This window comes from Eschrichtius robustus, chromosome 11 (assembly GCF_028021215.1).
Source record: "Eschrichtius robustus isolate mEscRob2 chromosome 11, mEscRob2.pri, whole genome shotgun sequence".
Taxonomy (NCBI): Eukaryota; Metazoa; Chordata; class Mammalia; order Artiodactyla; family Eschrichtiidae; genus Eschrichtius; species Eschrichtius robustus.
The window spans coordinates 61,102,905-61,115,721 of NC_090834.1; the positions used below are offsets into that span (position 1 = coordinate 61,102,905).

Below are 12,817 nucleotides of genomic sequence, written 5' to 3' on the forward strand. Positions count from 1 at the left end.
TTACAGAGGGAAGATTTCCCTCCCCTCCACCAATCTTACAATCCATGCCCTGCTCATGAGCTTCATAGCACACACATCCGATTCTCTTTTCAATTTGTTGGATAAGTCCTTCCTTGCCTCTATACTGTGAAACCACAGGTAGAGGAAGGCAGGAAAGTCCAGGTTCCCTCTGTTGTATCTTGCTTACACCCACAGTGGCTGACAACAGGGGTCTGAACAGAATCATCCAGTCTGTTAGTTATTTGAACACAAGGAGCAAATTGTTGCTCTCATCGCCCTTCCCAAAGGACTACAGGGGGAGCCAAGATGTGCTAAAAAATTACCACTGCCTTTTCCAGGTTCTGAATCGCCACGTCAGTTCAGTTTCCTCTAACAAGTGCTAACATCCCAACTCCCATAGCCCTTGCTCTGTAACACAGGCGAATATGGTGGGATCTGTGAATGTGCTGGTAGACAGTTAGCCAGGGCGAGGTAAGACTGGCACTCCGTGTCATGCTGCTGGTGAGAAATTAATTTAGCAGTATGTATCTAAAGTATTGAATATTTGCATATACTTTTGACCCAATAATACTAATGCTCAGACTCTTTCCTAAGAAAACAATCTAAAACGCAAAAATGATTTTACTCATTAAGATGTTCACAGTGTTGTTTATAATAGTAAACAGTGGGACATAACCTAATGTTCAAGAGTGTATGTAGCATAATGGTTATGAGCAGGGACTCTGTAGTCAGACAGCATTGGCTCAGCTCCAGTCCTGGCTCAGTCACCAAAGAGTTATTTGACCTTTTGTAAACCACTCAATCTCTCTGAGACTTGGTTTCCTCATCTGTAGAATGTAAATAATAACAATCCTAACTCACAGGAATAGTGAGGATGATATATTTGTTGTGAGGAATAAGTGAGATAATATATTTGTAAGGACTTAGTGTGATGCCTAACATACGGCCAGTGCTCAATAAATGTCAACTATTACAGTTAAACCATAACAGTGCTTTTTTCTTTTTCCAGATCGTAAGATGATGAATAATATTATTTTAAGTATTTTAAAGTATTTTCCAGTATTTTTCAAAATGTTTAGGTTATTACATATTTCTTTGACAATCAGAAAAAACTCTTCAAGTTAAGTAAACACATCCATAGTTCTAGAATATACCAGTGGTGAAACTCTTTAGCTGAGATTACCTAGAGAGGGTCTGTCTGAGTGATCTGGGAAACACACCAAAGGTGCAATCAGTAGTTCCTATGATGCCCAGCTTTCAAAAATAATCATTGTAATCTAAACAGTGTTTTGTAAGCCACTGGTCATGATCCATTAGTGGGCTGTGAAATCAATTTAGTGGATCTGGTCAGCATTTAAGAAATCTGAACTAGAACAGAATAAAATAAAATGGAAAATAACAGAGGGCATCTGATGTAGTTAAGAATGTTTTATGAAACTTACTTCAGGGACGTGTCTGTGTCTTGGGTTGTGACATAAAGTGTATTTCTTCCTGAGGGCCTCAAAGTTTGAATCTACTTATGGTAGCCCTCAATAAGGATGTTAGCTCAAAGGGTAAAGAAAGGGGGCATTTCTAAACGTTGTCCTCTTGTGGCCCTGCAGGCAAATACTGATGCCACTGAGTAGGCTCTCTCAATTCCTAAATTGGGTGATTGTATTTCCATAAGTATTTCTCCCAGAGTTGAAAGAGGGGCACAGAAGAGGGAATTTATGCAGAAATGACATCAGACGTCACGTGAGGCAGAGTAGGGCAGTCGGGCTATTTCAACCCTGTCTCTTCCTCTGGCCTTGTAGCTGAGCTCGGTGGAAGCTGGAGGAGCCACAGCCTTCATCTACGGCAACTTTAGCGTGCCTGTGGTCAAGGTGAGTGGGGGTCTGACCCCAACAGGTGGTTTTAGCAGTGCAGAACTAACACCCTAGCGTTCATGCTGCCTGTGCTTGCAAGCTTATTCCTGGGAGAGGGAATGAAAAGAGGTCTCCCCTGATTCCCAGAATCAAAGATAATTCCTCAATTTTCTTGACTCCTGCATTTACTTGTGCCTCTATTTTTTATTTTATTTACACTTATATTACAAAAGGATGATTACATGTGTGCCTTCCCGTTACAATAGAGCTCCTCAAAGGTGAGAGTCCCCTTCGGATCCTTGACAACAACTGGTCCCTTCAGTCATTCGTTTAGTAAACACTGGGGGCTGGAGGCACTGAGAGTACCGAGGAAAACTCACAGTCCTTGCCTCCAGAAGTTAACATAAAAACGTATTGCAGTAGGAGCTATAACGTCAAGCAAGGCAGAGAGGGCGGCCAGTGTGGTAAGAGGTTTGTTTAATGAATTTAATATCTCCCCCAAATTTCAGATCAATCAGTCAGGGATGACAGCCCTTATTACTTCAGGAATGAAATGAAGACAATAATTGAGATCACGCCTCATAGCACTTAGCACAGTACCCAGCACATCCTAAGCATTCAATGAGTAAATGCCGGGTATCTATCAAAACTCAGGGGGTTGGCCAAGGTTAAAGTAAGCATATAGGAAAAAAAGCTGGGGATGGGGGGAAAAAGAACAACATATACGATTTGGAATCAAAACGCCTGGGTTTGAGTCCTGACCTTGCTCCTTCTTAGTTGCATTATTTAAAGCCCCTAAGTCTCAGCTTCCTTGCTGGTGAGGTGGGGATGATGATGATCCCTGCTTCCTGGGGGTGTTATTAGGAAGTGCCTAAGGAAGAGTCAGTGGCTCAACTAAGTTCCTAGTTGTGTGAGGAATATTTTGTTCCACCTTATGCTTTTTGTCGAGTTTCCCTCCTCAGTGATCCTATGACGCCCTGTGCTCACCTTTCCCCTAGCACTTGTCACACTGTCTCATCCTGGTTTGTTTTTATGTCTGTCTCTCCCACAAGACTATGAACTCCCTGAGAGAAATGGACATGATCTGTCTCTGCATCCTCAGGGCCTAGAGCAGAGCAGGCCCTCAATAAGTGGTGCATGAGTGAATGAGTAAACGGCAGCTTATACCATTTTGTGGCATTTTATGCATGCCTTGCCCCCAATCTGCATGGACGGTTTTCTTGTTTAATGACATGCATGCCTTTGTTCTCAGTCAAGTGCTTCCTAAGGACTGAGATTCTGGGCTGACCTCCCCTGGGGCGGGATCTGCTTGTTTTCAGAATGCAGCACTATTTTGGTGGAACCTGCATAGGAGTGGTAAAGGGGATGGTGGCACACTTCATGCTGGCTGTCCTGTCCTGGTAGGAGATAAGTGGGGTAAGGCCTGCCTTTCTGGGCATGGGAATTGGGTGAGGGGTTCAGGGTAAAGTGAAATAGGGGATGGATGGAAAATAACATAGCCTTTTCATTCCAAAAGCTTCATTAACAGTGCCACGTTATATTGAGGTGATCAGATTCTGGATTAGTTACCACCAGTACATTGGGAGCCCATAAGGGCAGGCTTTTGTCATAGAGCAGGTGTCAGTAAAAGTATATTGGCCTGACCAGATGGGCCTTGATTCCTGAGCACAGCTAAGGAATAATATGTTGCTAAGTCCCAGTCCTCTCTCCCAAGGAGAGAACCATCAGGTGCTTCCCCATGAGGAGATGGTCAAACAAGGAAGAGATAAATAAGTAGGGGATGTGTTTATGTCATATCTGTGTCTAAGAGCACTTAGCTCTGAAGACAGAAAAAGAAGTGGAAGAAGGACTCTTGTGCTGAGGTGGACCTTGCCAGGAGAATCCATCCCTTTTCTCTCATTACCCTGGAATGGTTCCCTGGGGGAGGTGGGCTTTTAGGAGCTACAGGAAGGGTAAGTGACCACGGTACCCACGGGTTTGAAAATTAGTCTGTAGTAGCACGACCTGTCAGGGACTTTTTCCAGGTGCCACTGTCCTTTCTGCTCTTTACTGCTGCTGAAGCAGCATCTTGTAGTCCATAGTAGGGCTGGGACCGGGGTGAGGCCAGTGAGTTGCCAAGGGTGTGGAATTTAACGACCCTGTGAGGGAGCATCGCTGCTGTCTGCTCCGCTGAGCCTGCTCTTCTTCCTCCCCATTTCCCCCAGTGGCCAACAAGTGGATACACGAGTATGGACAGGAATTCCGCAGACCTTGCAGTGCGAGCCCTGAAGACTAAAATGTTGGCAGAGAGAAGCTGGAGGAGTCCTTTGGCTTTCCAGAGAAGCCAGAAGCCAAAAGCTATGGTAAGAGAGGAGAAAGGAGAGCAAGCTTCTGGAGGAGGGCCTTTGTCAGCATTACCTATTCCTTGCAAATGGGAGACAAGGAAGTGGTCTCTAGCAGGGGACATCTGAGAACTTACAGTTTCTCCTCGAGCCATGAGTCACAGCAGAATGAACAATACAAAGGAGGGGGCAAGGAGGCTGGAGAGAGAAGTTTCTGGAGCTCAGACACACTCTGTTGGCAACAGGACATATCAACAGTCTCCAGGGTTTGGTCACTGGGGCTTTTGCTACTTGAGCCTTGACCACGGGGACCCAGAAGTGGCAGTGAGGACACCTGCAGGTGGTGCCTGACCCCCATATGCCCTTCTGCCTACTGACTTCTGCTGAAGGCTGAGCAGGGGGTGTCTCTGTATCAGGAGTGTACCTCATGTGATGATTTTTTTAAAGCAGAAAATAACTTTAAAAATATGATTTTTTGATGCAGCCATTAAAAATGTTTTAATACAGTCATTAAAGATGTTTACAAATCATTTTTCACAGCCAAGAACATTCTTACATTGTAATATTGAGTGAAAAAGGCAGAGTATAACATTTTATTTATGTGTAATCTCATCTTGGCTCCCCTCTCACTGCATTCCAGACACAAGACATTCTTTCTATTCCTCAAAACCAACATCGGTCCCACTCTTCAGGCCTTTTGCATCCGCTGCTCCTGCCATGGTCTCACCATTCCACTCTTGGCTCAGTGTCGCTTCAGAGAGGCCTTCTCTGACACCCAACCTTCCAGCCACTTTCGTTCACATTAGCCAACTTTGTTTTCTTCCTAACAAACACTTTTCTTGAAATTACTTTTTATTCATTTAATTGTGGCCAGTGGCCTTCCCTGCAGGGTGAGTGCTTTAAGACCCCTCTATACTTTGTAAATGCCCCTATTGTAGCCCCCATCTCACTGAATTTCACTATTTGTTTATTTGCCTGGCTGCCTGCACTCCTTATACCTCTTGGTATCCCCAGAAAAAGGTCTGTTTCAAATAAGTAGACATTCAGCAAATATTTTTGGATAAATGAATAAGAAGGCCTCCTTTGAGTTGTACTTTGGAGGACAGGTAGAATTTTTTTATAGGCAGAGTCTAATGAGGAGAAGCATTTCCCAGCAGAAGGACTAGCATGAGCTAAGGCTGCATTGATGAGTGACTGACTTGTGCAAAGAGAACATTCCAGGCGACTTGGCTCAGGTTCCTTAACAGGAGCGAGGGCGTGTGCCTTGCTCACAAAGAAGCCACACAAGTAAAGGACTAGGTGCTTAGACACTGTGCTGCCTCCGCCCCCTCCCTGCACCATGCACATCAGGGTTTCTGCCTCCCAGAGCTCTGGGGGCCCCAAGGAAAAGGTTCTGGTGTCCTGATATTCAGGTTCCTGAAGAGCCTCCATGAGCACCTGGTCACATGCCCAGTATTTCCGCTGAGTGCATCAGGACTCTGGAAACCCTCTTACTAAATTACTGTCATGTAGGGAAGAAAAAGTACTTTCCCCCTACCCTTCTGAGTTCTTAGCTGAAACCTGTGTAATAAAAGACATATTAACAAAAGGAAACCCACAAGCTTAGTGACATGTATATATCATGTATACATGGGAGATACCCAGAGGAAAATGAATAACTCCCCGAGGTGGCTTAGAACTTGGGATGAAATACCATCTTAATAGGGAAAGGGGGGATGTAGCCCTCTTAGATTTTTAGGAATGATAAATGGGCCCTTAGAGTACAGCCCATAGGTGCGAGATGTGATGGTGACAGTTTATCTAGGTGTGGTGTCCACTTGTAGTCTCTTCTCCTGTGGTAAGGGTCAGTCTTCCTTGGTTGGTGAAACTCTTGAGGAGGGGATTTCTAACAATTGAGTTCCTTTTGGAGCATATGTCTTCAGGCAGGTGAGAGCAGTTCAGGGAAAGTGGTGTGTCTGTGGGACCCCAAAAGCACTTAGTAGGTAGCTATTTCTAAATAGGACTGATGGTGGCTTGGTACATAGCTAGTTTATAATTTTGTTTCTTTCTTGCATGCTTCTTCAACTGTTTTTCTAACAGCTTTCTCCAACCTGAGTTCCTGGTGTTGCACTCAGTATCTCTCACAAGATTCACTACCGGGAAAATTCTTTATGTTAATGACTATTATCATTGTCATTAGTAACATACTGACTGTTTACCACTGGCCAGGCACTGTGCTAAGAACTGAGGTGCACTTGTCTCCTTCAATCCTCATGATGAATGGGTACTATTATCTCCATTTTATAGATGAGGGAAACTGAGGCAGAGAATGTGTAACTTGCCTGAGGTTACATAGCTATAAAGTGGCAGAGGCAGGATTCAAATACAGGTCTGCCTCCGAAGATCTTTTTTTTTTGTTTAAATTGAAGTATAGTTGATTTACAATGTTGTGTTAATTTCATGTGTACAGTGAAGTGATTCACATACAGTATATATGTGTATATATATATATTCTTTTTCAGATTCTTTTCCCTTATAGATTATTACAAGATATTGAGTATAGTTCTCTGCGCTATACAGTAGGTTCTTGTTGGTTATCTATTTTATATATAGTAGTGTAGATGTGTTAATCCCAAATTCCTAATTTATCCCTCCTCCCCTTTCCCCTTTGGTAACCATAAGCTTGTTTTCTATGTCTGTGAGTCTGTTTCTATTTTGTAAATAAGTTCATCACTTATATCATTTTTTTAGATTCCACATATAAGCAATATCATGTGATATTTGTCTTTGTCTGGCTTACTGCACTTAGTATGATAATCTTTAGGTCCATCTATGGACCTAGAAAGAAACAGAAAATATGAACAGACCAATTAGCAGTACCAGTACTGAAACTGAATCAGTAATTTTAAAACTCCCAACAAACCAAAGTCCAGGACCAGATGATGGCTTCACAGCTGAATTCTACCAAACGTTTAGAGAAGAGTTAACACCTATCCTTCTGAAACTATTCCAAAGCGTTGCAGAGGAAGGAACACTTCTGAACTCATTCTATGAGGCCACCATCACCCTGATATCAAAACCAAAGAGTGGGAGGGAGATGCAAGAGGGAGGAGATATGGGGATATATGTATATGTATAGCTGATTCACTTTGTTATAAAGCAGAAACTAACACACCATTTTAAAACAATTAATTATACTCCAATAAAGATGTTAAAAAATAAATAAAAATAAATAAAAAGATACTAAAAACAAACAAGCAGACAAAGATATCACAAAAAAAGGAAAATTACAGGCCAGTATCACTGATGAACATCAATGCAAAAAACCTCAATGAAATGCTATCAAACCAACTCCAACAATACATTAAAAGGATCACACACCACGATCAAGTGGGCTTTATCCCAGGATGCAAGGATTTTTCAATATCCGCAAATCAATCAGTGTGATACACCACATTAACAAGTTGAAGAATAAAAACCATATGATGATCATCTCAATAGCTGCAGAAAGAGCTTCTGATAAAATTGAACATCCATTTATGGTAAAAACTCTCCAGAAAGTGGGCACAGAAAGAACACACCTCAACATAATAAAGGCCATATATGACAAACCCACAGCTAACATCATACTCAATGGTGAAAAGCTGAAAGCATTTCCTCTAAGATCAGGAACAAGACAAGGATGCCCATTCTCACCACTTTTATTTAACATAGTTTTGGAAGTCCTAGCCACAGCAATCAGAGAAGAAAAAGAAATAAAAGGAATCCAAATTGGAAAAGAAGATGTAAAACTGTCACTGTTTGCAGATGACATGATACTATACACAGAAAATCCTAAAGACACTACCAGAAAACTACTAGAGCTCATCAATGAATTTGGTAAAGTTGCAGAAAAATTAACACACAGAAATCTGTTGCATTTCCATACACTAACAACGAAATACCAGAAAGAGGAATTAAGGAAACAATCCCATTTACCATCACATCAGAAAGAATAAAATACCTAGGAATAAACCTACGTAAGGAGGCAAAAGACCTATACTCTGAAAACTGTAAAATGCTGATGAAAGAAACTGAAGACGACACAATCAGATGGAAAGATATACCATGTTCTTGGATTGGAAGAATCAATACTGTTAAAATGACAATACTACCCAAGGCAATCTACAGATTCAACACAATCCCTATCAAATTACCAATGGCATTTTTCAGAGAATTAGAACAAAAAATTTTTAATTTATATGGAAACAAAGATGTCTCTGAATAGCCAAAGCAATATTGAGAAAGAAAACTGGAGCTCGAGGAATCAGGCTCCCTGACTTCAGACTGTACTACAAAGCTACAGTAATCAAAACAGTATGGTACTGGCACAAAAACAGACATATAGATCAATGGAAAAGCATAGAAAACCCAGAAATAAACCCACTCACTTATGGTCAATTAATCTACGACAAAGGAGGCAAGAATATACAATGGAGAAAAGACAGTCTCTTCGATAAGTGGTGCTGGGAAAATTGGACAGCTACATGTAAAAGAATGAAATTAGAACACTTCCTACCACCATACACAAAAATAAACTCAAAATGGCTTAAAGACTTAAACATAAGATATGACACCATAAAACTCCTAGAAGAGATCGTAGGCAAAAAATTCTCTGACATAAATCATACCAATGTTTTCTTAGGTCAGCTTCCCAAGGCAATAGAAATAAAAACAAAAATAAACAAATGGGACATAATCAAACTTACAAGCTTTTGCATAGCAAAGGAAACCATACACAAAACAAAAGATAATCTATGGAATGAATGCGAGAAAATATTTGCAGATGATGAGACTGACAAGGGATTAATTTCCAAAATATACAAACAGCTCATACAGCTCAGTATCAAAAAAACCCAAACAACCCAATCAAAAAATGGGCAGAAGATCTAAATAGACGTTTCTCCAAAGAAGACATACAGATGGCCAACAGGTACAGGAAAAGATGCTCAACATGGCTAACTATTAGAAAAATGCAAATCAAAAGTACAACGAGGTATCACCTCACACCAGTCAGAATGGCCATGATAAAAAAGTCTACAAATAATAAATGCTGGAGAGGGTGTGGGGAAAAAGGAACCCTCCTACACTGTTGGTAGGAATGTAAATTGGTGCAGCCACTATGGAGGTTCCTTAAAAAACTAAAAATAGAGTTACCATATGATCCAGTGATCCTACTCCTGGGCATATATCCAGAGAAAACTCTAATTCGAAAAGATATATGCACCCCAACATTCACTGCAGCACTATTTACAATAGCCAAGACATGGAAGCAACCTAAATGTCCATCAGCAGATGAATGGATAAAGAAGATGTGGTATATATATACAATATAATATTACTCAGCCATCAAAAAGAATGTCTGTCTCTAAAGATCTTAACTAGCCCTCTGTTGTCTGAATTACATGTTATTTTGCTGTGGTTGCTTTGCTCCCATTAGCAATTAGGTCTTTTGGAGCCAACAATTTTTGAAAGGAGTCTCCAGCCTTTTCCCAGGCATTGAAAAGATCTATCCTTTGTGCCTCTAATGCCTAATGGCTAAGAGCCCTGTCAGATGTAGGTACTGAATACACAAACAAATCACCTCAATTCCACAGATATAAAGAGAACACCTATGTGTGACCAGCCCCATGCTTGGTGCCCCATGAGATTCCAATAAAATGAGGAGGTCTGCTCACTGCCCTTAAGGCAAAATTAGCACATGCCCAAATATAAGGATAGAGAATTATATATAATCAAATAGAAAGCTGTGGGCTGCTCACCCTAAGGATCACAGGAGTTGGGAGAAAGGGGAGAACCCTATGGCTGGAGTGGGATGAGAGGGCTTCCACACTGGGACCCCAGGAACACAGAAAGAGTGAGAATGTGCCTGTAGAGGGCGGGGAGCAGCTGCCACCTCAACTGTCCCCCATTCACGCACAAGGGGGCAGGGAGAGCTGTCTGGAAGGAGGAAGTGAGAGGGTGTTGATTCTGGGGGGCCCTTGTCCAGCAATGCCAAGAGGAGCCAGCACAAACTGCCCTTTCATGGAACCACTCAAAGAGTCCCCTGTTCGGGGGCCTTGGTTGCTCAAGCTGGGAGAAGCCAAAGGAGAGGGGGTGAGGTGGGGACAGAGGGACATTTGCCTGCAGACTGCTGTATACTCAGAAAAATGAAATCAGCTAAGGGCTGGGGGAGGAGACAAACATTTATGCCTACTCTGTGCCGGCTATTTTATCTCCCTTATCTTATTCACAACAATTATCATCCCTTTTGGCAAGACAGGAAAGGAGGCTCAAAGAAAAGACCTCTGCTAGAAGCAGAGCCGGATTTGGAGCTAGGGAGGTCTCCCGCCATCAGCTACTTCTAACCTCTCCTTCCTCATGTTGGGATCCCCACAACTTTCTCCCCCTTAGGAAGTAGAGCCTGCCTCTTTCTCTTCTTCCCCTCTGCCCCATCCTCTTTTATTCCCTTTCTTCATCATGTGACCCTTCCCATCAAATGCTTGATAGGCCTGCTCCCCCTAAGGTCTGAGTGACAGGGTCCTTCTGTCCCTGCCAGGGGCATATTTGCATTTTAAATGGGTAGCCCATGGTGAAATCAAATATAATCTCAAAGGAATGAGGTGTCTTCTTGGTTAAGGATTTAAGGGCATGGATCAGATGGCTCCCCATAGACTACTGTCTCTCTCACCACATTTTTGAGATGGGGCATAACTAAAATAATGACCATCACGCCTCCTGTCCAACTGCTTATCATCTTATGGGACCAGAGGGCGGCAGTTACTTTTCCTGGCCCAGAAAGGTGAAGTGACTTGTCCGTAGTTAAACAGTGTGTCAGTGGCAGAGCCAAGACTAGAAGGCAGATTTCTGGGCTCAGAGACCCGTGCCTGTCCGCTTCTTGGAACAGGAGCACAGTGGGCAGATGATGGAATCAACCAACCCCTGATGGTGTTTTCATGGGCACAGATTTCATGTGTGGCTGTCACTCATTCATTCAACTAAGCTTTACTGATGTTGCCTCTGTGCCTGGCCCTTTGCTGGGGCTGGAGACGGACTCTGACTGTCTATCCTTGAAGAGCTCCCAGAGAAGAAAACCCACACAATGACGATACTAGTGGAAAGGGGACACGCAACATGTTATATGTCCGGAAGGGGTATCACTACATCTCTGGTATGATGGGCTCATGTGACACTTGATTTAGGCCTTGAACAATAAGGAGGTTCGTGTGTGTGTGTGTGTGTGTGTGTGTGTGTGTGTTATGGAGATGTGGGAGCTTATCTCCCTAACTCACAAGTGTATAAAAAAACTCAAAAAATCCATACCCTTCTGATAAATCTAAAAATTTCTTTAGTCTTGAAAATTCAGACACATCATTCAGGAGAGATTTTCTCTCACTCTGTGTTCTTTAATCTGTTTCAGAAAACAGATTTTTTTCCCCCTTACCATATCAAAAATTATATTAAATATTCTTTTAAAAATTACACATTGTCCCCTAGGGGATGCCATCAGCCTAGAAATTCCCACAATGCTCTCCAGGTTCTAGAGTTCTGGAATTTCTATTTTTAACCCTCTTGCAACAAAAAAGGAAATAGGAATTGTCAGTGGGCTCATCCTGGAGGAGCAAGGCAATCTATCCTGCTGCCTCTGCTCAGTCAATTCTTTTCTCTGGTTGCCACTGAGCCTGTTAGTCCTCTGGTGCTTGAGGCCAGAGAAAGCCATCCTCTCTATCAGTTCCCTGAGTCCCTCTGGCTCTTGGGGTTGTGGGCCTGGGGACAGGCAGGGCCAGCCTCCAGTGCCTGGGCCAGCCAGCATCAGCCCACATTCCTAATTCCAGAGCCCTCTATGGGGGCTCTGCCCGGGGTCACCCCACGCACTCTCTCCCGCATCTAGCTGTTTTGGAATACAAAAACTACAGAATCACAATGAAGTACCACTTCACACTTAGTAGTATGGCTATAATTTTTTTTTTTAAAAAAAAGGAAAAATACTAAGTGTTAGAGAGGATGTGGAGAAATTGGAACCCTCATGCATTGCTGATGTTGCAGCTGCTGTGAAAAATGGTTTGTCAGTTCCTCAAAAAGTTAAACATGGAAATACCATAGAACCCAGTAATACCTCTCCTAGGTATATACCCAAAAGAACTGAGAGCAGGGACTTCAAAATAAATATTTATAGACCCATGCTCACAGCAGCATTATTCACAATAGCCAAAAGGTGGAAACAACCCAAGTATGTATAACAACAGATGAATGGATAAACAAAATGTGGCATGTACATGCGATGGAATACTATTCAGCCACAAAGAGGAATGAAATTTTGATACATGATTTAACACGGATGGATCTTGAAAACATTATGCTAAGTGAAATAAACCAGACACAGAAGAACAATTATTGTATGATTCCACCTATATAAGGTACCTCGAATAGACAAACTCACAGAGACAGAAAGTAAAATAGAGGTTCCCAGGAGCCGGGGGCAGGGAGAAAGGGGGAGCTGTTGTGTGACCTTGGGCAAATCACTTTCCTTACCAGAGCTCTCATTTCCTCATCTGTAGGGTGGCATTGCTAATCTGTCTGCCTTACCCACTCCACAGAGTTGTGAGGTCTCAAATGCTGTAAATGTGCTCTGTAAATGGCACATACTGTATTGTG

The 12,817-nt window shown here is 42.5% G+C and overlaps 1 protein-coding gene across 1 annotated transcript in view; it reads left to right on the plus strand.

Annotated features, from left to right (window-relative positions):
- The window catches only part of P4HA3 (prolyl 4-hydroxylase subunit alpha 3), a 34,428-nt gene extending 29,733 nt beyond the window's left edge, over positions 1-4,695 (plus strand). The window contains exons 11-13 of the mRNA XM_068556415.1: positions 1,794-1,862; positions 3,164-3,260; positions 4,049-4,695. Of these exons, the coding sequence (XP_068412516.1) occupies positions 1,794-1,862; positions 3,164-3,260; positions 4,049-4,119 (237 nt within the window). The 3' untranslated portion in view covers positions 4,120-4,695. The remainder of the gene's footprint in view (positions 1-1,793; positions 1,863-3,163; positions 3,261-4,048) is intronic.
- Positions 4,696-12,817: the final 8,122 nt, after the last annotated feature.